The sequence below is a fragment of the Zootoca vivipara genome, chromosome 2 (assembly GCF_965207765.1).
Source record: "Zootoca vivipara chromosome 2, rZooViv2.hap1.1, whole genome shotgun sequence".
Taxonomy (NCBI): domain Eukaryota; kingdom Metazoa; phylum Chordata; class Lepidosauria; order Squamata; family Lacertidae; genus Zootoca; species Zootoca vivipara.
Genome location: NC_142584.1, coordinates 30,276,109 through 30,296,691, shown reverse-complemented (window position 1 = coordinate 30,296,691; position 20,583 = coordinate 30,276,109). Strand labels below are relative to the sequence as shown.

The window sequence follows — 20,583 nt, the reverse complement described above, 5'->3', positions numbered from 1 at the left end:
CTCAAAAAATGAGCCAGCATGTCTCCATTTTAAAAGAGGAATTGGCTCATTTCTAGGTGAATGGGGGAGGGGGCGCTGCTGCTGCTGCTGCTGCTGGTTGATCTTGCCCACTCCTTCCCCAAACTCAGATATTTTGAGGTAAGTAATCTCATGGGTTTGATCCAGCAGCACAGACCTAGGGACCATTCCTCCCTTCACCTTGGTGACACTTTCAAGAGCAGCAGAAGGTTAATAAAAAATATTGGAGTATATTAGTGAACCACTGAATCATGTTATGTTTATTCTCATGCATGAGCAATCCATCAAGCACACCTTCCTTTTTATTGCTTAATAATCTGAAAGTTCGCGTTGGTTTTTTGCTATTTCTGTTACTGAAATAGCACAAGGTAGACAATACATTGGTTTTCCTTTTTTAAAAAAATTCTGCATCCACCAGTGTGTGGCAGCAGAGGCCAGGCAGACTTCAAATATTGAATGGAAGGCATCCCAAACCAAATATCTGCAAATAAAAATACAAGTATGGAATTACACTGTTTGAATTCACACAAACTATATTCACATGTTTTGTTACTGTCTGCCCTATTGGTTGTGCCAAAATCTCAGCTGATTTGCAAAGCATCAGGGTTAATAATAATAATAATAATAATAATAATAATAAAGTATGCAGCTGTTGTCATGACTCGCTTTGTAAATTTGCAGTGTCCTTTAGGCAACCTCTCAAGGTATGCATTTTTGTCTTTCAGGAGTCATTGCAGGTTCGCCAGTTCCTCCTGAGGTCATGAAGAAGATCATCAACAACATGAACATGCGGGAGCTGGTGGTGAGTCACTCTTAATCTTTGGGTTGTGAAGGTTCCTCTGTTGCAGGAGTGGGCAACCTCAGCTCAGGGGGTCAAATGCAGCCCTCTCAGCCTCTGTGTCTGACCCTTGGGGACTCTGCCCCAGCCATCCCATCTCGTGGCCACACCTATCGCTGTCACCCTTGCTCTACATCCTTCTGGAATGCTTTTGCCTGGCTGGGATGCCTTCTGGAACCTTGATAATGCCTCTTGACTGCCTCGCTTGGAGAGATGGTTGGTGCAGAAGCCCCTGTTTTGTTGCATGGTTGGGATGTATCCTGTTGTGCAAAGGTTAGAGTCATCGAAGTTATTTCACTCACTTTTGTTTCTGATCCCACCCACTTTTTTGCGCCTCTTGCACTGCTCACCCATGGCATGCAAGGCCACCCATGGAAGGCTGTCCACAAGAAAACATGGTTGTTTGGATATATATGGAAATTGACATGTCTGAATTGGGAACTAAAGGTGTAGCTGGCCTTTAAAGGGATGTATGAGATGGAAGGGGAAAAAAATCTGCCATTGTAGATCACTGGAAGAATATGGGCAATGGCGTGTCTTGGTGTTGGACAAACCTGTAGCCCAAGTCAAGCCCTGTTGTGTGTGTTTATCATTTTGCATGGCTACATGGCATGTTGCTCTTAAAGGAAAGGGCCTTGCTCGGAAGTTTGATCCTTTGATGTTCTTTCTGATGCATATCTGGTCAGTTTGTTGGCACTCATATTGTAACATGGATAATGTGCACGCTCTCTCTCCTTGTGCCGGCAGAGCTATGAATATTAGGGAAGGAGCTTTGGCGATGGGGTTAAACAAGGGGAGCAATATATGGTGTGGCAGGTGACCTTTTCTGCTCTGCCAGGCAGCTTCTTGCAAAGCCTTCTAAGAAGATCTCGCATACAGCCCTGTGCATTCCTGGTGTTAGGTAATATACTAGACCAGGCACCCCCAAACTGCGGCCCTCCAGATGTTTTGGCCTACAATTCCCATGATCCCTAGCTAACAGAACCAGTGGTCGGGGAAGATGGGAATTGTAGTCCAAAACATCTGGAGGGCCGAAGTTTGGGGATGCCTGTACTAGACTGTGGTGACGTATTGTTTGGGCCCCTTAGGACGTATTTCTGATACTTGCGCACGTTGCATGGCTGGGCATAAGGCTGTGCTCCCATGGATCGTTTTTGTGACTGCACAGTCTCCAGTGTGCCAGCTTTTCTGTCCTGGAAAGAGCCAGCTCTTTATTTGAAAACAGTGAAGTTAGGGACTGTTACATCTATGATTGTGGCCTGTGCTTATTTTCTGCAACAACACCAAAAGTAGAGCTCTGGAAGGATCCTGGATGAAGAGAAGGGTCTCAGAAAAGATGCTGTGCAGACTGTATTTCAGGCCCTCCAGACTTTTTGGTCTCCAACTCCCATCAGCCCCACTCTGCATGGCCAGGGTTCAAGAATAATGGAAGCTATAGTCCAGCGACATCAACGCGCGCGGGGGGGGGGGAGCACCCTTGCTGTACTGATACCAGAGACCATATTTTGAGTGTCCCCAGGTGCAAGGTGTTTGTCAAGGGTTTTCAGCCTATGGGATTGCTCTTGTAGCAATAGCAGGGTCGCAACACATATCATTCAGTAGTGTCTATGGAGTGTCTGTTATTGACAGACCTCAGTTTCTGACTCATGGAAGACACATAAAAATGCATGAAAACTTGGTCACTTCATCTTTGCAGCAATAGCTTTATACAGAAGTTGTACATAAGAAAATATATAATTTGTTTTCTACATAAGAGTAAGAAGATCTTGGTGTTTTGTTTCGTTTTTCTTTTTTAAAAAAACCCTCCTTGGAGTCATTTACACTCAGTAACAGAGGAATAAATATTATATATTTATATAAACCTTCAGGGTTAAAAAAAATAAAAGCAGTTAAATTGAAATCGTGGTACTGTAAAATCCATGGTGATAAGCCACAGTCATCTTGCTGCAAACAGCTATATGTTTTATGTCATAGGGTGGATGGAGGAATCTTTTTTTCAGGATGGCAGGTGAGAATCCCTTTGTGTCCTCTTCCCCCTCCCACCCCTGCCCATTTTATATATGCACACTTTCTGATATCTTGTTCTTCTAGGACAGTGGGTTTCAATTTTCCTCAAGAGAACCCTCCTTGTCTGCCAATGAGCCCCTGTGAATCGGCTCAAGAGCCTTGCATGCAGAAAGGATTCTGGGGCGCAATCTCCATTTGCAAGGCCTGCCGTCCAAATCCATTAGGCTTTGTCGTTGCTCAACATGAACCGAGAGTGCAGCCTAGAAGCCACCCAACCCCCTCTTGGACCTGCATATTGACTAGGAGGATCAGTAATGGTGGGCAATAGCCAAGTTGCCTTTCGGGGAACGGTTGTGTGTGTGTGTGTGATTAGAAAATCAGTAGTTGAGGAACCAGTCCCTGCCTCCCCCAAGTAAAAAAAAGGGCTTCACTTCCAATGAACCCTAGATTTCTGTTCAGTCTGATCAGCCTAGAGAGGAAAATCTGCTGTTATTTTCATGGTGACCAGCTAGCCCACGCATACTGCCACAACTGCAGTCCTCTGTACAGATTCACTGTGGTAGCACTTCCAACAGGAGAGATGCTCCATCTCTATGAGCTGAATCTATAGAGTTATACTGCATATGTTATATAGAAAGATTCTGGAGATCGCAGCTCAAAGACATCCAATAAATCCATTTTTGCCGCTCATGTATGGTTGAAGGGCAAGTTGTGAAATCCTTACCACAAAAATCCCAAGATAACTTTGTTACTAGAGCCTGATGGCCTTCTTGCCCTATTTGCATGGGGGCGAAAAAATCTATCTATACCAGGAATAAAGATCCGAATCACTGTCCCTGTTTTATATAGTCCCAGGATTGCACTCACGTTTCTGCAAAGCATAGGGCAAGGATATTGTTCTTTGGTTTGTTTTTCTACACAGAGTATCTAGATGGAATTGGATATTAGGGGCCATTGGTTCTGCATTTGGCAGTTCAAATGGGATGTTGAACATCGGATGCCAAATTCTTGAATGTCTGGGCATTGCAGAGGGCAGAACAACCATTGCAGCCCTCTAGTTGGTGATTTAGTCTCTTTCTTACATTGAACTGGTTGGGGGGGAAACAGCAGTCTGTGGCCATATTTGCATTTATGAAATCAATATGTTAACTGCTCACCCTGAGGAATATTGGCATGTGTGGGTGCTGAGAATTCCCCACTGGAGACCCCCAGAACTCCTCACCAGTGTCTTAAGTTTTCCTGCATTGGGAAAGCCGATTCTTAAACCAATTCAGATGTGCAGAATTGATGGAGCTGAGAATTGCTCATCTCACATGTCATGGTGCGCAATCCTTTTTCCACCCCATGCCTTGTTTCCAGTAATCTTCCAGCATTTGTCCCATTGCTTCTCCCCTATTGACAACCACCACCCAGGTGGCAACCGTGCCAAATATTAAAAGAAGGCAATGCAACCTTTGCATTCAGAATAACCCAAAAAAAGCTTTCCTCACAGTATAGGCCGCACACTGAATTCATGCTCTCATGCTGGTAGACTTTAAGGTTCTGCTCAAGTACAAAGTTTCCAATGCAAAATCAGGGATTCATTGGGTTGGGGATGTGGAGAAACTTTTAATGTTCTCTGTTAACTCCCATCCTGTTAGAAGGCAAATCCCATAGATAAACTGAGTAGCTGAATGGTATCAAGAAAGAGGACTGTGTACTTTACCAGCAGGATCTAGTTTAGCTGTGTCTTAGCACTGCCATGCATAAGTTTAGGTTTTGTTTTTTGTTAACAACTAAATCTTTTAAAATAATAGATATAATAACAGAGGGGGGCGGATGAAATGGTGGGTTCCACTCTGCGATCTTCATATAGCAAGAGGTGGTTGCTACCAGATATATGTTTCTTGAAGGGGTGGAGCTGCTTGGGGATGAAGGGCTTGGATGGAGTCAGTAGTTTTCTGATTGGTTGAAGCAGCCAGTCACCTGGACCAGCTTTCCTGGGTCCTGGGAGGGCAGGGAAGAAGAAAGAAAGAAATACCTCCATAAACCTAAAAAGTATTCTGAGCAGATCAAGCGCAATAATAATTACACTTGACATTTGTATGGCGCTTTCACTTTTTTCAGAGCACCTCACCTGCTTAATCCTCGCAACTCTGCAAGGCAAATTAGTTTTACCACCACCCCATATTGCAGATGGAGGGACTGAGGCTGAACATGTGTGTCTTGCCCAGGACGATTTAGCGAGTTCCTGGCAGAACGCCCTGGTCGGTACCTCCACCAAGTTTCAAAAGATCTGTACTGTGACCATTTTAAAGCAGAGATGACTCAAACAGGAGAACTTTCCATGGAAAAACACACACCTCTGGTCAGGCAATAAAAAATGCTCTGGAACATTCATGGTGTTCAGGAGGCAGGAGCTCAGCTGGGTTTAGCCAATAGATAGCGTCAGGGTATAGACAGACATAGCCAGCAGCTCAGCTTTGGAACAAGATTCTCTCATCTGTCGCTTTCTGTTTCTCACTCGTTCCTCTGCACTCCTTTTCCCTGCCAAACCTTTGGCAACAAGAAGCTATGTTGTTTCCAACCTCCCTTCTCTGAACTGCATCCATCTCTGACTACTGGGATGCCATGTTCTGGGACACGGGGTCCTTGTATGTAATGCAAATGTATGTGTTTTGTAAGGTACTGGACTTTTGACAACTATACAAAATGAAGCCTTCTGTTGAGACACAGAACAGGAACAGGCCGGGTGCCTATGCTGCCAGCTTATGTAATTATGCCCTACCAGTGGGCCTCAGGGATGAGTAGAAGAGGCTTCCATTCAAAGAAGCCCCTGGAATGGCTTTGCTGCTGACGCTACCAGCAACAGAGAGCTAGGCATTAGTTCTGTCTTGGCTCGAGCAACATGGCAGGCCCTCCCATTCTGAAAAACGGCACAAACACTGTGAATCAGGACCTCACTCGCCTCACTTTCTCCGGTTGCAAATATACATGGGCAGACACTGGTGCTAGAAAACGTGTCACCTGTTTGATATACTATGGGTGTGGTCTCATAATATTTTATAGGGTTATTTTGGGTGTGATCAGGCGAAGCCTGTGTGGGAAGGGTTCTCTGAAAGTCATCTTCAATAGAAAACAGGAGGGGGGGGAACCTCAATTGCCTGCTTAATGGCGACTTCCCTTCTTGGACCTCTTCGTGGGGACCTTGCAACCGCGGAGTGCAGAGGTATCTCGGATCTGCTGTCCTCGAGCTGGAGAGGGTGATGCGCAGGTTGCATCAGGGCGTGATCGAGAGGATTCCAGCCACCTACAGAAGAAGAAGCAAATTCTCATGGTCACAACAGTGTGGTTGTCAGGGTAGATCTCCTGAGTGAGATTTACCAAACTCATGCCTTGTACTGGCAAGGATTTATTAGCTAACCAGTCTATCTATCTATCTATCTATCTATCTATCTATCTATCTATCTATCTATCTATCTATCTATCTATCATCTATCTATCTATCTATCTATCTATCATCTATCTATCTATCTATCTATCTATCTATCTCTGTCTATCTATCTATCTATCTATCTATCTATCTATCTATCTATCTATCTATCTAATATCTATCTATCATCTATCTATCTATCATCTATCTATCTATCTATCATCTATCTAGCTATTTATCTATCTTCTATCATCTATATCTATCATCTATCACCTCTCTCTCCCTCCCTCCCTCTCTCTCCTATACACAAACACAAGACTGGACTAGGGGAGTCATTGCACCCCTGAGATATAGAACGAAGTGATCTTTTACCTGCGCAGAGGTGCTAGCTGACAGGAGCAGTGCCAAGGGTTGTTCGACAGGGTGAGGGTCTCAAGACGGCTGAAAGGGAAGTTCCTAGGAAGACTGGACAGTTTGTTGTTCTCAATGTGAACAGTCTTCAGTGTGGTTACGCCAGCAAATGCTTTATCTGAAAACTGAAGCACAGGCACACATGTCCATCATCACGCTACCAGCAGGGAAAGAAGAAGCTTATCCTTTGGGCCTAGTTGACAAATCAGTTTTTTTGCTGGCAGTGCATTTTGAGTTGGTGTGGCTACTTTTGGGCTTTCCGTCGGCATCTGGTTGGACACTGTAAGAAGAGGATGCTGGAATGGATGTACCTTTGGGCCAGATCCAACAAGGCTCTTCTTCTGTTTCTATGACTCCAACCCAAAGTCCAGCAGCCACCCTTAAGTGCCTCCCATTTCTCTTTCTTCATTTCCCTCCAGCAGTGACCAATGTTTCAGGGATCAATATCAGGGTGGGATATATGGTGCGGAATGCCCATTAGATTTTTGCATGCACACCTAACCTATGAATTTAGCCATAAGTATCCCCCCTCCTCCTCCTCCTCCTCCTCCTCCTCCTCCTCCTCCTCCTCCTCCTCCTCCTCCTCCTCCTCCTCCTCTTCTTCTTCTTCTTCTTCTTCTTCTTCTTCTTCTTCTTCTTCTTCTTCTTCTTCTTCTTCTTCTTCTTCTTCTTCTTCTTCTCAGACGTTAGGACCAAATTGCCACTCTTTCTGGTGACTTTCCTCATGAGAAAAGAAAGAAAGATGCAGCCATTTCAGAAAAAAAACCTCAAGGAGGGAAAAGGTTAAAAAGCCTCCCCCCCTCCCCAGTGTGCGTCTTCCACTTTAAACTTCTTCAGCTGTATTTTGTATTTTGTAAAAGTCAAAAAACAGGGGCAGACCTGAGCCTCATGTTTAGCTTCCTTCCCTGCAGTATGAATCTTGCTGAGCTCTGGAGAAGAGTGAAAGGTAGAAGGAGGACCACCTTGGTATTTGTCTTCATATTTTAGGGTCGCTGAATTTAAGCTCTTGGAATCTGAAACCATGACTCTACAGGCATGTGTAGAATACAAGGCTGTTCTCCAATTAGAAGAGACATTGATGACATTTTTTGGGGGGGTTATGTGCCCCATATTATTTAAAAGATATGTGTGTTCCGACAACCTCCATCGCTCTCCCTGCCTCCAGCTTCTTTCTAGACATATCTTCATTTCTAAACGAGCAAAGAGATTATTTGGCTTTTCATAGTTGAAATCCTTTCTGGCACCCAGTTGCCACATTCATGGAGAGGAGTATTTGTGGAGACTCAAGGGCCTGTAGACTTTGGCAGAACCCGGTGGACTCTCAATGGAAAGTTACACTTGGCATTCAAGCACAGTAGAAATAGCAAGGCAGATTTCCAGTGACTCAAGATTCCTCTCCCCTTTCTCTTTTTCCTGACCGGGATGCTGCATAATGTGTACATTTATGCCATATATAGGTTTGCTTGGAGATTACAGCTCTTTCACAGAATCATGAGACGATAAAGAGTTAAAGCAGTTATTTCTCGGCCTAGTTGTTGCTCCTTGCTTGGCTTGGAAAAATTCCGATGCACACAAACTCAACAACATAAACTTCCTTGGAGGCTACTAATTTAGGTTCAAAACATCTACCAGTGGTTACAACAACGTTCTCCCCATTACCACTCCCCTTACCCCCCCCCTTTCAGGAAAATGAAAAGAATATATACTACGCCCAGATAAAATTACAAGTCATTGCAGTGTTTCCACAACACATAACAAGAACCGTCCAATTGCTGAATAAATTCCTCTACAGACCATCACTGAATGAATCCCAGAAGATTCTCCTTGAGTTGTTGGCAGGGCTCTTTTTCACACGAGATGGGAAGGCAAGCATCTCATCTCAAAGAGCTGTACAGTGGTACCTCGACTTATGAATGACTCGACAACCAAATTTTTCGACTTACGAATGGGGCAAATGGCCGCACGCTTACGAATTTCTCGACATCCGAACGGAAACCGCGGCGGTTTTAGATAGGGTTTTTTCAACTTACAAATTTTTAGATGGGGTTGCTTCGACTTACGAATTTTTCCATTTCCAATGTATTCCTATGGGAAATCGCATTTCCAATGGCGCTTTCCGACTTACGAATTTTTCGACCTACGAAGGTGCCTTTGGAACGGATTAAATTCGTAAGTCAAGACACCACTGTATATATTTGAAGTAGATGTGCTGCATTCTAGAGGGCTTTGCGGTTCACCGCCAGATGTTGTAATTCTTGCTTTGTGTAGTGGTGTTACCACCTGCTCTTAGATATTGTACCTCCTGGTGCTGAGTTTGTGCTGGAGTTGTCTAGTGTAGTTATTGTCTGAAAGGATGAGATGAGACTGAGTGTTTATATAGGGTACTTTGTGTTCCTTCCATTCTATGATTCTATGATTCTATTGATCTATTGAATTTGTGATCTTCCCAGGGAAGGCGTAGCTCTGTTTGGTTGCTCATTGAGAAGTCTGTTGACCCATTCCAAGAGGTTGCACTGTCATCTCTGGTATTTTCCAGCTGAGCCTTGGCTGGTTGGTACTCTGACCTGGAAACCTAACCATTACTAAATGCTTAGGTCTGCTCTAAATGCTTGCAGAAACCTATAATGTTGAAACTACATGTAAAAGTGTTGTGTTCATTACATTGACTACTGAAATAGCAAATTCTCAGCTTTTAGAAGCTTTTTTTTAGAATTCATGTTAAGGGTACCAATGTGTGCCAATAACCAAACCATATGGGATTGCTAAACGAAAGGAGAACCAAAGGCCATAGCACAGTAATTAAGCTGGGTAACGAGAAGAGAGTTAAGGAAGCAGGAGAAAGGGAAGTGTGCATGGATCCCCTTCTCAGGTTGTATCAGCAGTAATGCTGGCATGGGGGAAGGATCCACAGCATCAGCTTCTTTCATCTGGCTTGGTTCTTCCCATGTCACCCAACAGAACCCATAAAGAGGAGTTTGTGAAAATGCATAGATGGGATTAGACTAGGTGTATATATATATATATATATATATATATATATATATATATATATATATATATATACACACACACACACACACACACACACACACACACACACACACACGTGTACATACATACAGGTAGATTGAAGAAGCAAGAAAACTGAGGGTCCACACAGGTTGAATGGAGATTTAGATTAGGCTCCAGCATGTGTACAAAACTCCACCTGAGACCCTCCTTTCGTGTGGAGCTTTGCTGAAGTTCCAGCCTTCGAAGGGGTGAGTATCATCCATTCGATCAGTGAGTATCAGTGAGTATCATCCATTCACGAGCCAGATGGCAAAAGACGTAGCTTGTTTATGGTGCTGTGGACAGCTCCCATGTGGACTTCTCCTTTCTGGATTAGATACCATCCTTTTCGGATAGGAAATACATATAACTGTCAAATAGTAATCCAGTTGCTGGTATAACTGAACGTCAAACTGTGAGCCAGGATTCTGGACTGGTGAAAATCACCATTGTGTGTCTCTGAGTTTATACAATTCATTCAACACTCCAAACCCCATTGTTCTTTTAGGTACTGTATACCGTATTTTGCTTGGGTAAAGCCTAAAAGAGTTCCATGACTACTTCAAGAGGTTGCTTTGTTGTTTTGTTTTTAAAAAGTGTGTCACAAGATAACACCTTTATGGTAATATGTATGCAATTCTGAGGCTCTTGATTACTGTTGTAATTTGGAAATTGAAAAGCTCTTTCATCAAGAGGACTTCACATTGCTCCAGTCCTGAATAATTTGCCAGTTGCCAATCCCCATCCCTGAAAACTCTCTCCTCCTTCTCTACCACCACCACCTGCTTGATAACTTTGCATCCTGTGTTTATAGGCTCCTTCAGGTGAATCTATTTGTTCACTGTTCATTCTGATACGCCTGCACAAAGCTTACGTAGAGCTTAGACTGTGTCTGGTATTTATTGAGTATTCATTCTGATTTGTGTACAAGGCTCATATGACAATGAGCATTTCTCCTGATTTGTTTCTTGGGTGTTTACATGACTTCCTATTAATTGTTTTTTCACCCCACTTTCTCAATGCATAATCTATGATGCCTTCACACTGTCCTTTTTCACGCTGCAAAAAGTTCATTTTAAAAATGTGGATTTGTGCTTTAATCTATTTTAGTTGCACAAACCTGAAGTTCTAGCAAGCAATTGAACCTCCCCCTCCCCCTGTGAAATATTGACAGTCTGTAGACACCCTGTATGCTCTGTGCTCTGGGTGATTTTCTTTTCCATGTAAAATGTGTATTTAATTTTGTATGCCAACACTCTGTCATTCACAGAGCTTTATTGCGGTGATGGTGGGGGTTCATGTTGCTGCATCCCTTAGCATCTCTTTGAGGGTCACTGTTTTGGTGCTGATTCACCTGGATAACCTCAGCATGGGTACATAGCATGGCTGGAAACTTCCCTCCTTGTTCACCTGGAAGCCTTCCATGATCCTTCTGCTTCTGTTTGATGTGGTCACTCCCCCCCCCCCCCCCATCTGGGACATGCTCCATCTAGTGTGATGTCACTGCTGCCTCCTGTTTACGAAAAGCACCTCAAGCATGATGCTTCAGCCTCTGGGACATGACTCATTTGCCGAGAAGAAGAGGAGTATTTTGCTGCATTACCTGAATGTCCCTCTAGCTCTCTTGATAGGAACAGAGTGCCTTTGTGGAGTGCTGTGAGGGTTTCTCTTGAGAGATAGTCAATAAACAAACCCTTCTTTATGAAGTGTAAGGTTGGAGAGAGGCAAAGATGCAAAAGTCCTCATGTGTGCTCAGTCTACCTGACTGCAGAGCACTCACCAGTCGCTGATGTTAGCCTCTACTTCTGCTGCGGTCACTGCATTCACTTACTCGTTCCAATAACAAGCTATCAGTCTGGGGTCTAGGAACAGAGCTTCACTCTCCCTTTTGCAAACAGCAGGCATAGGGGTGCCAGCCTTCTGCCTCCAGTACTCTAGCCCATTAATTTCCTAGTTCAGCCTTCCCCAAGATGGTGCCCTCCATAAGTCGTTGGACAATGGAAGTTGGTAGTCCATAAGGCTGCTGGGAGTTGTAATCCAATATAATCTGAAGGCCACCAGGTTGGGGAAGGTTGGGGACCTAGTCTCTGCCTGTCAATCGCTCTCACTATACAAACTGACACAGCCTTTGCATCATTTGTTTTGGAGGACAGGCACCATGACCATGGCTGTTATTATTCAATATTACTTCGTTTGAAAGCATCGCAGGCTCCATGTAGAACCATGAAGCCTCCAGGTTACAGGGCTTATAAACAGATGAGATGAAGGCAAGGGGAGGGAGGAATTTCAAATGAATAACTAGCATAACTAGTGGACAGGGAGATAGGTAGTGGAAATGTGAACAGTGATGCAGAAAAATATTAGTTTCCCTTCAGGAGCAACCTGAAGGCAGAAAGGGCCCCATGGCTTGATGGAGAGAGAAGTGGCTGTAAGGAAATTATTCCAAAGCAATTTATTTCAAACCTAGGAGCATGAAATGCAAATAATAAATCAAATGCATATCTATCACCCATTCTCACTATTTTGCATTTCACTAGCATCTGAAGTGCTATTTTGCTAATGATTTACTTCTGTAGTTGGGTGCTGTGAGTTGTTAGGAAGCTGCTCCCAGAGCTACAATTCTGAGCACCCTTAACAAACTACGGTTCCCACGATTCCTTGGGAGGGGGGAAGCCATGACTGTTAAAAGCGGTGGCATTGATGTGACCCTAGCTATGATGTAAACAGTCAAAGCTCTTGAGGTTGGACAAATGGGGAGGGAGGGAGGGAGGGAGTCCTGTCCTTTTCACATCCCACTTACCGATTTCTCACCATCATTGAGGTCATTGCTTCAAATACAGCAAGAGGCATGACCTGTAGGGATGGGGAAAATCTGTCCACTTCATTTTTCTCAAATTTTCATTTTTCTGATTTTGAGTTCCATTTACGCTATGTCCACATCGGTTTGGGATTATTTTTTAAAACCTGCGCATTCCTCATAAACTACACATTTTTGCAAGCGGTTTCCCCTTTTGTACATTATTTTCATTAATGCACACTTGTTTGCGCACCCTTTCCTGTAAATATATGTTTTGTAGCTGGATGGAGAACTGCATCACTGAATTCGGTGACATGTGCATCTTGAAGGGTAACTGCATTTTGATTGGCTCAAGAAGTGGGAATGAGGTGGATTCCCATTAAATGTGAACCAAACTAATTCTTCCCCTGCCCCCATCCATAGCAGCCAGTCATGCTTTTCCAAACCTGGTGTTCCCCCCTTCTTCTCCCCCAACTAAACATGCCTTCCAGAGAAGAAGGTAGCCAATGCTTTCACCCTCCCTACCAAAAAACTATGCTTAGGGAGGGAAGACTGACAGTCCCCCCTTTCTGAATCGAGCTTATGCTTCAAAATTTAATATTCGATTGGGAGCCACCCAGAGTGGCTGGGGAGACTCGGCCAGATGGGCATGGTACAAATAATATATTATTATTTTATTTTGCCTCTTTTCCAAATCACCCAGGAGGCTGTGACAAACCACTGGATTTACTTTCAGGCTGTGTGGCTTTCAATGTCGTTCCCAAATGTAGCATTTGTCTTTGTTCTGTCGGAATGAATTATATGTTAAAGGTGCACTGCAAACATGCCACTGAAAGAAGGCAGATTGAAACCTACTCCCTGCCACTCATTTCCCCTGCGTATGGAGTGAAAGCAGGATGTGCATCCAAAACCGTGTCCCCCCTTTTTTTGCCCCATATAACTGTGATGGGAGCGACTGAGAACCCAGCCAGCCCTGAGTTCTGTTTCTTAACCGTGCTATAGGCTGGAGTGTGACAGAAGAGAGAGAGACTACTTTTGAAAAGTCTGCATTAGAAACATTTGCAATCATCATGGTGGCTGGGGTTATATATGGAAGGCAACAGTGCCTCCCAAGGGCAAATGTTGCTTTCCCCGCAGAAGTGAAGGGAAATGATTAATTCATATGTAAAGAAGTGGTGGTCTCAGCCACTGAGAACAAACTCATGGCTTGATGGCTCACCTGGGGTGGCTCACCTTGTTTGTCGCCCTTGCCCTTGGGCAGCCCTTCAGCACCTGCATGCCAACAGTGGGTGTGGCCGCTTTGCACCCTCACTTTGCACACACAGACAGCCCCCTCCTCAGCTGATCCATGCAGATCAGCTGAGGGCGATGGAGTCGTCACCCTCTCCCTGCTCATCAAATGATTGATCCAGTGACCAGGGAGGGGACATTTGCATCCCTATTGGGTGCTGGGCTAGGTGCAGAAGCTAAATCCTCTCTGTCCAACCCAGTATAGTGCCTTACTTTAATTTTTATTTCCTTTTTGGTGTGCAGGGAGTGGGCAGAAAACAGTTTGGGGAGCTGCATTAATGCCCCACTGCTAGAACGGGGTGGAATTTGAGTGAGAATGGGATGGAATATTTTGAATGGGCAAGATCTAGGGAGGGAGAGGGAAAGTGCTGTGGACCGCTTACCTTTTCTAGGCCCATGTTGTCCAGGCTGAGTGTCTCCATGTAGCGCCCAAAGGACTGGAAGGCTAAATCTGGGATGATCTTCATGGGGTTGTTTGAGAGCTTCAGGTCCTCCACCACTCTCAGCTTGCTCATGGCAGCCCCTGGGTAGCTGGTCAGCTGGTTCTTATCCAGGTGGAATATGGCTAGGTTCTCCACATCGTCCAGGGCCGCAGGGTGAATGGAGTTAATAGAGTTGTTCGAGAGATAGAGCCAGCGAAGGTCCTTGGTCCCATGGAAGGCTCCCGCTCTCAACTCTCGGAGCTTGTTGCTGCCCAGCTGCAGGATGAAAAGGTTGATCAGTGGGGAGAGGAGCCCCTTGGGAAGGTCTGGGATCTTGTTGTGGTCTAGGTAGAGGTAGGTGAGCTCCGTCAGGTCATCGAAGGCCCCCATCTTTATGACGCTGATGTCATTGTTGGACAAGTAAAGGTAGACCAGCTGCTTTAGGCCCCGGAAGGCTCCGCTGGAGATCTCTTTGATGTGAGAGTGCTGGAGGTGGAGAGAGACGAGGTTCTTCATATCCCTGAAACCGTTGGTCGGCAGGACGGGGAAGTTGTTCCTCTGCAGGTTGAGGAGCCGCGTCTGCTCAGCTACCTTGGGGATCCTTCTCAGCCCAACGTTGTCGCAGATGACATGGTGGAGGTCTCCCCCGTGGCAGTGGCAGTTCTGAGGACATGCCTGGAGAACGGGCAGGAGGCATAGCAGCAAGCCAAAGAGCTTGAGTATGAAGCCCGACCGGTCCATGTCCACAGAGCTGCGATGGATGTGCAGGGAGGAGCAGCGGCAGCAAGAGAAGGAGGAGGAGGAGGAGGGAGAAGGTGGAAGGGAGAGTGAGCATGCAGCAAGCTGAACACAGCCCTATTTATAATGTTATTAAAAAACAAAATCCCTTCCCACTAACCGCAGCCAGCAGCCAGACTCTGACTTGGAAGCAGCTGGCTTCAGGAACTTGGTGTGACTTTAACCCCTTGGCACCAAGCACAGAGGGATCCTCCTTCCCTCTCCTCTTCTTTACTTTGATGATGCAGGGAGTGTTTCCCCTGCTAACAAATCACCACGGGGAACAGTGTTTGTATGTCTGTTGTTGAAAATTCTCGTCCTTCCGTCAACTATGCGTGCAGGAAAATACAACCGCATCTAAGGGGATCTTCAGATGTGCTGAGGGGGACTTTCTCCTTGTTGCCTTCCAATCAGTAGCTGGTAGGAAAGGCATGCCAGGGTAACTAACATGGAAGCAATCTGAATTCCTCCCCTGCCCAGTTCACAGGGCATCTTTTGGGCTGTTCCATTGAGTATACTGATTGGCTACTGTGGGTGCAACCCATCTTCCCCCTGCCTCCCTTCCATCTGGCTTACCTAGAACTCAGTGGTCTACATCCTTAATTTGTTATTTTTCACTAATAATAATAATAATAATAATAATAATAATAATAATGCAAGTAACAAATAGCCTTGCAGCTAAATTGTTGGCAGAACTTGGCAGTTAAGTAATACAACCTGTACCAACACTGCATTGCTGCTTTGTATGGATTTATTGACTATGTTGCTAACTTGGGCTCAAACTATTCCAAATACCTTCTGAATCTTTAAATGTCCTTAGTCAAAATGTAGCCAACCTGGTGGCCTCCAAATAGTGTTGGACTCAAACTCCCATCAGCCTCAGCCAGCATGGTCAGTGATCAGGGTTGAGGGGATCTAGAGTCCGATAAGCTCTGGAAAACTTAATTAAAATCAATTTTAAAAACAGTAAAAGCCATCAGTAGAACTAAGTTCAAGCGGCAGTACTTCATAATGCCCTCTGGAAGAGAGCAGAAATTGGGCCAGGCAACCTCCCTAGAGCAAGGTGTTGGTGCCACTGCAGGAAAGCCTCTGCTCCTTGCGTCCAGTCTCCAGACTTCAAATGATAGAGTGACACAGATCAAAGTCTCATTGGATGATATTCATGGTTGGGCAACTTCATATCACTGGAGACAGTGCTTGAGATACGCTCGTCCCAAATCATTTCAGGCTTTAAAAGTCAAAAATAGCACTTTGCCTTAAAGCAAAGTGACAAACAGTTTAGATGGTATCACAGTTGCACGCTCCAATCTGTCACTTGTAGTTCATGTTCTGGCAGCTGTATTCTTGTCTGGCAGAAGCTTCCAATCTGTCTTCAAAGGCATCACCATATAGATCGTACTACGGTAGGCTAACCTGGAGCTGATTGAGGCATAAGTAATGGCTAGTTCTGACTTTCCAAAGAGAAGACGTGACTGGTGTTTAAGACAGAGCTGGTAAAAGGCACCCCTAGCCACAACTTGGTCATCTAGGAGTAAGGTTGGGTTCAGTAGCTACAAACCTGGGAGTGCCATCCCATCTATTCATAAACCACCTGCAATAGAGATCCTGGCACATTAGGCTACTGAGAGGGGAGTGGAGAGATGTGGAATTTCCTTCCTTCCACTTGTTTAGCAAAAGTGGAGGCAGAGAATAGAGTACATAGTATCCATGCACTTGAAAGGCCAACACAGAGACACAGCACGATGTGAAGAAGTACCCAAGAACCCCAGGCCTTGGTCCTTTGCCAAGTGGGGACAGGACAAGGGTGGGGGGGGGTGGGGGAGAGAGAGACTACAGAGGAGTTGAGGGTAGAGGCTAGAAATGGAACATTTTGAGCTGGTTTCTCGCCAGATGCCGTTGGCTGTAGCAAACAACTAAGACCTGGGCATATAACTGTGAGCTTATTGAGGCTTCCACCGCTGGAGCTGGCTACAAAAGCCAAGCTGGCTGGGGTGTTTACGGAGGCGAGACAGTCTCAAGAAAGGCAGGAAATCCAAGGACTGGCTTAGGACACAGAGGGGGGATTATTCACAAGGATTTCTGGCTTTTTCCATTGTTGAAAGGAGGTATCGCGGCGCATGCGGCGCAGGGCTGTTATGCACACTAGCCAGGCCTCTTGTTTTGCAGGGGTACATTTCAAAGGGACTTTTTAACTGAAGTTGGAGGGCTTTTTTGCACCTTGGGGTGTGCACGTTGATTTTGGGTCATAATTCCGGGCAACTTTTACTACTGCCAAATGAACTGTGCGACATTATTTTTTTAACAACTTCCCATGAAGTTCTCTCAGAAGTGAAGAACTGGGAATGTGGCGAACTCACTCCTGTGATGCCCAGTGTCCTGTGCTGTCCATAATACAATATATTGATACTAGTATCATGAAGCCCATCAAATTAATGGGTGTTAGAATTAATTAGCGGGGTTCTCCCCCCCCCCCCGGTGACTCACCCACCGCCACCACCTCAGCCCCTCACTCAGTCCCTTCCCTGCCCCCCCCCCGCCCCAGCCAGCTGCCTCCTCAGCTTCCTCTCTCCCTCCCCATTTCCCACCCTCTTTTTTCTACTCCTCTTTTCTCTCTCTCCCCTCGCTGGTCCCAGTTGTAGCAGCCCTTCTAAACCCCCCCCCCAAAATCCACACACACTTCCAGGGACTAATTCCCCCTTCCCCCGCGGGTGCGCCCGCCTGCCCGCTCTCCTGCTTTCGCCCCTCAGTGATGGCTAAACCAGGGATCTCCAAACCTACCTGGCCTTGGGCCGGTGCCTCAAGCGCTGATCGCACAGTGGGCCGGAGCGCGCTGGAGCACGCACCCATACGCGTGCTCACATGCGATTTCCGGTGCACTTCCAGGTCTCTGGAGCGTTGGAAGTAGCTTGTGTGCATGGGCCTCCTCCGACCCAGAAGTGTGTCGGACATAGCTTCCGGCAACCAGCAAGTGGGCAGCCACACTGCGCCGATAAGGGCAGGCGGTGGGGGGCGGTGGGGGCCGGATAAATGAGCCTCGCGAGCCATATCTGGCCCCCGGGCCGTAGTCTGGGGACCCCTGGGCTAAACGATCCTTCAGCCCAGCAGCCGCATCACTCGCGCTCTCTCTCTATCCACACCCACCTACCCTCCCGTTCCCTTTCACCAGCACACGCCTGCCTCCTCTCCTTCCCCTCTAACGGAGAAGAAACCAGGAGGAAAGAGAGAGATCCTTCCATAGCACAGCAGAGACAAGGGGGAGCCACACAATTTTTTTTGTATGGTTGTGTATATGCAAGCATGTAATCTCTCTCACGGTCCTGGTTTATCCTGTCCGAAGTCTCTGCGCTCCAAGTCCCAATGGCTGTCCGTGGGGCACATGCGCAGAGACACTTGGACTTTATTATATAGGATATCACAATGTCTGAAATAAGGATGGAGCTTTCACAGTTTCCCCACATTGTGATTTTTGCTTACCACACACAAACACATCATGATTCGCAATATATTGCCAGGTCAAAAATTATAAAACCGATATCGCAATATGGACTTCAAACCGGTTTTAGATGATATATCACCCAGCCCTAAATGATATATTGCCTAGTCTACAGTTGTAGCCGACAAATTCTGGAGGGCACCCCCTGCAAAAACGACACTGCCAGCATGGATTGCCATATGTCCAGATTTTCCTGGACATTTTTGCGATTTGCACCCAGACCCTGCTTCCAACTGCAGTATTCCAGATATGTCTGAGACATTCTGGACGTCTGGCAACCCTATTAGCATAGGCATATGATTGCGCTCTGCATGGCTCACCCTGTGGCACTGCAGAGGTTAAACAAGACCCACATGTCTTCTATTCAGAACATATCAAGCAAGGCACAAAGGCTGTAATGGCAGTATTTACCAGGAGATGCTACCCTACTTTCTTTAAAATTTAGCAAAATTGAAATTCTTTTCTCCTGGAAGTTTTTTTGGGCTCTCCTGCTGCTTTGATGTGGGTAAGCTTCTGGAGGAGGTTTGGTGGAAGGGGGAAATCCATAAGAGCCCAATGTGGAATGGCCTTAAATGGAATCACCTCTGGACACTCTGTTGTCTGAAGCCTGAACTTCTTGGTGGCACTCACTCCAGCGGGATTTAGTGCTTGCCTACTAACTTTCACAGTTCTTTAGCAGGGATGAGTAAGAGCTGGGCAAAAGGCAGGCAGTGATTCTTCTCACAAGGTCCACAGTTTACCTAGTTTGTGCCAGCGTCTCCTGGGTGGCATGTGGTCAGGAAGTGACAATGGCTCCTGTGTCAATTCTCCTTCTGCCACCAGGGCAACAAACACATCGCTTTCACTGGACCTCTATTCAGTCCTCTTGCTTGGAGGCTCCCATGGGGCCTGGACCAGCAGGATGGTCTCAGAAGAGGCAGGATTATCCCGCAATCCCCTCCTTCTTAATTGAATAACAGTTCTGCAAACATTCCCTGCCATAGAAGTGCGTGAATCAAGTGGCTAATAATTTACGAAGGTCAGACTCGCCGCTGCCTCTCCACAGAGGCTCTTGTGGGGTAAGCAAATACCGTGTTTCTCCTAAAATAAGACACGTCTTATATTTATTTTTCCTCCCAAAAAACACACCACGGCTTATTTTCAGGGGATGTCTTTTTTTTTTTTTGGTGTCTTTGCGGAGGGGGGAGAGACGGAGCGAGGCGAAACGGTGTGTGTGTGTGCAGAGCACAGACTGCCCACCTCGCGGGGGTAACCTCCTGCTGCTGCACCTGGGTAAGGAAAAGGGGACTTCTCCCTCGCACGCACGCACGCACAAGAGCACCAGAAGAGTGCTCTTCGCGCTGCACTGTGCTCCCCGAAGCGGCAGCACGAAGAGCCCGGTGAGAGGCAGCTGCGGCTGCAGGTGAAGCCCGGGATCTGCGTGGGCGACTGGGGGCGAACGCACTGAGCGCTGCGGCGGTGGCGAAGAGGCGCCCGATCAGCCCGCTTCTCAGCTGATCGGGCGCCTCTTCGCTACCGCCGCAGCGCTCAGTGCGTTCACCCCCAGTCGCCCACGCAGATCCCGGGCTTCACCTGCAGCCGCAGCTGCCTCTCACCAGGCTCTTCGCGCTGCACTGTGCTCCCCGAAGCGGCTCCCACCCCCGGCTTATTTTCGGGGGATGTCTTATATTTATTCTACTAATTAAAAGCCTGACATGGCTTATTTTTGAGGACCGTCTTATTTTAGGAGAAACACGGTAAATGCACCGTTTTCAAATCAGCATAAATATAGATTTCAGTGGCATCATAGCTCGGGGCTGTTTTGGTCCTCTTAGTTTTTTATGTAGATGGTCCACTTTCCCCCTCCACCCCTTTTTTAGCACACCCTTACGTTTCATTCAAATTAGCACATGTACCATCTGTGTGACACCCCCCCCCCCGCCCCGTGATACATTACAACATGGTTTGCAAATAGCAAAAGCCCAAATTCAGTACATGGTGCAAATCAAAATTTATAACTAAGCCACCAGGTGGTTGTTGTCGTTTAGTTGTGTCCAACTCTTCGTGACCCCATGGACCAGAGCACTC

General features: G+C 46.2%; 2 protein-coding genes across 4 annotated transcripts in view; one reads left to right on the top strand and one right to left on the bottom strand.

Moving 5' to 3' along the window:
* Nucleotides 1-20,583, top strand: part of ACSF2 (acyl-CoA synthetase family member 2) — a 55,702-nt gene that overhangs the window by 22,085 nt on the left and 13,034 nt on the right. For all 3 annotated transcript variants that reach the window (XM_088663083.1, XM_088663082.1, XM_035104377.3), the window contains one exon: nt 744-820. In XM_088663083.1, the coding sequence (XP_088519209.1) occupies nt 744-820 (77 nt within the window). The remainder of the gene's footprint in view (nt 1-743; nt 821-20,583) is intronic.
* CHAD (chondroadherin) lies at nt 4,727-15,086 on the bottom strand. The gene is made up of 4 exons (XM_035104384.3): nt 14,208-15,086; nt 6,648-6,811; nt 5,998-6,152; nt 4,727-4,849 (listed from the first exon to the last, which is right to left on the bottom strand). Exons 1-3 carry the CDS (start codon nt 14,985-14,987, stop codon nt 6,011-6,013), a joined length of 1,086 nt encoding a protein of 361 aa, XP_034960275.1. The 5' UTR covers nt 14,988-15,086; the 3' UTR covers nt 4,727-4,849; nt 5,998-6,010.

What these genes read in the sequence shown, in the direction of transcription:
- CHAD (XM_035104384.3), bottom strand. Translation starts at nt 14,987, where the DNA reads ATGGACCGGTCGGGCTTCATACTCAAGCTCTTTGGCTTGCTGCTATGC. An exon ending in ACAACATGGGCCTAGAAAAG is followed by an intron (nt 6,812 to 14,207) that starts GTAAGCGGTCCA and finishes CCTGTGCTTCAG; the next exon opens with TTTTCAGATAAAGCATTTGC. An exon ending in CAGCTAGCACCTCTGCGCAG is followed by an intron (nt 6,153 to 6,647) that starts GTAAAAGATCAC and finishes CTTCTTCTGTAG; the next exon opens with GTGGCTGGAATCCTCTCGAT.